Source organism: Citrus sinensis, chromosome 4 (assembly GCF_022201045.2).
Source record: "Citrus sinensis cultivar Valencia sweet orange chromosome 4, DVS_A1.0, whole genome shotgun sequence".
NCBI lineage: Eukaryota > Viridiplantae > Streptophyta > Magnoliopsida > Sapindales > Rutaceae > Citrus > Citrus sinensis.
The window spans coordinates 23,220,752-23,223,952 of record NC_068559.1 but is presented as its reverse complement, the minus strand read 5'-3'; the positions used below and the strand labels follow the sequence as shown (position 1 = coordinate 23,223,952).

The 3,201-nt window shown below is 39.5% G+C and overlaps 1 protein-coding gene across 2 annotated transcripts; it reads left to right on the top strand.

Moving 5' to 3' along the window:
* The first annotated feature begins 376 nt into the window (after positions 1 to 376).
* Positions 377 to 2,833, top strand: LOC102611695 (ethylene-responsive transcription factor ERF119). Of its 2 annotated transcripts, XM_052439972.1 has the most exons (3): positions 377 to 529; positions 860 to 1,129; positions 1,240 to 2,833. In XM_052439972.1, the coding sequence occupies exon 3, from the start codon at positions 1,470 to 1,472 to the stop codon at positions 2,472 to 2,474; it is 1,005 nt and encodes a 334-aa protein (XP_052295932.1). In that variant the 5' UTR covers positions 377 to 529; positions 860 to 1,129; positions 1,240 to 1,469; the 3' UTR covers positions 2,475 to 2,833. The 2 variants fall into 2 exon arrangements, with proteins under 2 accessions (XP_052295932.1, XP_006484462.1); XM_006484399.4 differs by lacking the exon at positions 377 to 529 and having other exon boundaries at positions 611 to 1,129.
* The last annotated feature ends 368 nt before the right edge of the window (positions 2,834 to 3,201 follow it).

Below are 3,201 nucleotides of genomic sequence, written 5' to 3'. Positions count from 1 at the left end.
CTCAACTTCGGATCTTATTTCCCCGACAAATCTGCAGTTTACGTTGACAGAAACTCCTTGAAAATACGTTTGCGCTGCGCGGCGATTGCCAAATAAAAGCTGCAATCTGAGACACCATGCTGCACGCACCCAGATCGCGCGTGCAATGATATCTCCACGCAATAGTTTAGTAGTTGCGGGCATCGGATTGGTGGGTGTGAAACACGCGACTGGGTGGGGAGTGACCTTGAGATATCACATTGCTGACAATATGAAAAAGAGAGAATGACATGCATGACATGTATGTAGTAGGTCATGCATGAACCATTGCTCTTCTGTCCATGACAGCTAATAAATAAATAAATAAATAAACTTCCCATAATAATAACTTCACCTAATATTATATAAATTTTTAGCCTTTAATAGCTTATTTGACCGCTTGGAGAAAAGTGAATGGCCTGACCTAGAGTGAGAAACTGAGAAAAAAATCAGAGTGTGCAGAGGGAGAGAGATAGAGACGTGAAGAATAGAATAAGAGTGAGAGCAGAAGGTAGATAATTGTTTAAAAATATGCTTTTTTTTTTGTAATTCCCAATAAATAATATTAATTATAATTTTTTTCATTTGTTTTTTTTTTTCCTCATACGGATTTGTGCTGTTTATATGAATGAGCACCCTTCCTAGTATCGGTCTTTTACTCTCTGTTTCAAAACCGATAATAACTATTAACCGATTCTTGTCACGGTCTAAGAAACAGGGACAATAAAACCGTAGCCATAGATTTGTAATCTCTTGGCTGCTGGGTTTGTTCTTTGTTGCTACTGTTATCTCTTATATCTACAAGTATCTCATCATCTTTTTCGCTTTTTGTTCTTTGAAGCAGAGCAAGAAGTGAAGAAACAAGCACTGTTTGTTTGGTGTCTGAGGTTTATTGAGTGTGAGCGACCGAGAAGAGAGGTTGAGTGAGTGGATTTATGTCGGCTGAGTTTGATTTGGCTTTGATTGGGGCTCCGTTGAAGCTCTGGATTTCTTCTTCTTCGTATTCAGTTTTGTTAGTGATTTCTGTCCTCTCTTGTATGCTTCTCTGCTTTTTCGAGCAGAGTCTGAATCTGGGTTCACAGTCTGTTTCGATGCGTTTGAGGTCAAAAAGGTATTTTTCTTTCCACGGGTTTTTTTTGTATTTTATTTTTAGTATTTTTATTTTTAGATTTTTGTTAAACCCTGGAAACTGAGTCTGGGTTTTGTGGGGGATTTTTGCAGGACTTGTTGTGGAGTGAAGTGTTTCGGTGGGTTTCATATAAAACAGAGGTTCTTTTATCTTTTCTTGTTCTTGAGAGGGGATTTCACTTGATACTGCTTTCTCAGAATCCCAGATCTTCTCCCAAGTTTTGTTCTTTTGGTTGGTTCCTTCATTTTTCTAATTAGGCAAATTAGTTTAGTACAGTAATTTTGAGGGGGTTTTGGTAATTTTTTTTACGAATTTTGCAAAGATGCCGGAGTCTCGAAAACCGTCCAAAATGACCAGGAAAGTCCGTGTAATCTGTAATGACCCTTATGCCACTGATTCATCTTCAAGTGAGGATGAATCAGAGAGAAATGACACGCGACGTCGTTTCGTCCGTGAGATTAATATCCCTCTTGGTCCTCTTTTGACGCCTCCTCAACTGAGAACTGTAGAGGCTGAGAGTTCTTTTGACAGTAGCAACAACAACAACAACGAAGTCAAAAGCCAAAACCCCTCTTCTAAGAGAAAGAAAACGATTTTGTCAGTGACCAAAACGCCGTCGTCCAACAAACCCAAAGGTGTTAGACAAAGGAAATGGGGGAAATGGGCGGCTGAGATTCGAGACCCTTTCAAGAAGGGTCGTATTTGGTTGGGTACGTATGACACTAAAGAAGCTGCAGCGAGAGCTTATGAGATTAAAAGGCTTGAGTTCGAAGCCAGAGCTGCCTCCGAGAAGAGCAACGCCTCTTCTTCAGTAGCAGTCTCGGCTTCTAATTCTCACAACATCAGCAACGACAACATCAACAATGGCAACAACAATCATCCTGTCTCCTCATCGGATGATTCCGATAGTGTCGTGTCTCATAATTCACCGGCTTCAGTTCTGGATCTGGACGCCGCATCCGTTGCGACTTCAAAGGAAAATGACATTAACATTGCCAATGTTAATGTCAACGAGAAGGGTGATTTGTTCGAAGAAGGGTTTGACACTAATTTTGCCGAGCTTGAATTACCCTTCTTTGGTTTCATGGACCAGACATTTGTGGGTGGTAGTTCAATTGAGGAAGAGTTGAACAATTTCTTCAGCGAAGGCATTGACTGTGGGATGCCTGCGGGAGATTTCTGCAGCCTGGATGACCTTAAGGTTACTGGTGTCGATGGTGACGAGCCTAGTGAGCTGCCTGATTGTGATTTTGAGTTTGAGTTTGGAACTTTGGATTTTGGTTCTCTGGAAGAACAAGCTGCTCCCCTCAACATTGCTTGCGTTTAAGTTTTGAGTTTTGCAGCCAGTAGTTAGTATTTAGGTTTATTTAAGAGGTGAGAAAATATCTCAGGGACTGTAAAATTGGTTCTTGAGAAGTGGTTTTTTGAGTGAGTTTTAAATTTGATTAATTTCTCGATGAGAAACCACAGAGAGATGCTGAGGAATGATATCTCAATTTTGTGAGTTTAAAGGTTAGAGGAATCCTCTGGGTTTTCCTGTGCTATTAGAGCCGTCCATTGGGTTCTCTATTTCTTTCATTTGAGTTTCTTCAATGTTCAAGAGAGTTTTGATCATTGCCTTGCATCTCTCATTTTGTGTTTTTAAGTTATTATTATCATTACTAATATTATTGAACTTATTATGAACTTATGTTCCCCTTTATTTGTAACATCTTGCTCTCTCATCTAGTAAATGTTTTAAACATTGTCATTGGGGGTGATTGGGAGTGTGCTTTGCTGTTGTTGCATACAATTCGATGGCACATGAAACTTGTGCAACATTTTTTCTTTTTTGAAGAGAAAAAAGAAAAAGATAGTTGTGCGATAAATTGTAATGTCAATTCATAAGGATCTTGTAGTTGGGGGTAATCAGAACGACGACCAAATGCTTTTGAGATGATTCTGTTTGGCTAAGTACAATCTAGTGAAGTTGCAAGGAAGTTGAAATTTCTTTGGAGCAAATAGAATAAAGAACTATATAACCACAGTAGGAGTGGGGGCCAAAGGTGAATGTC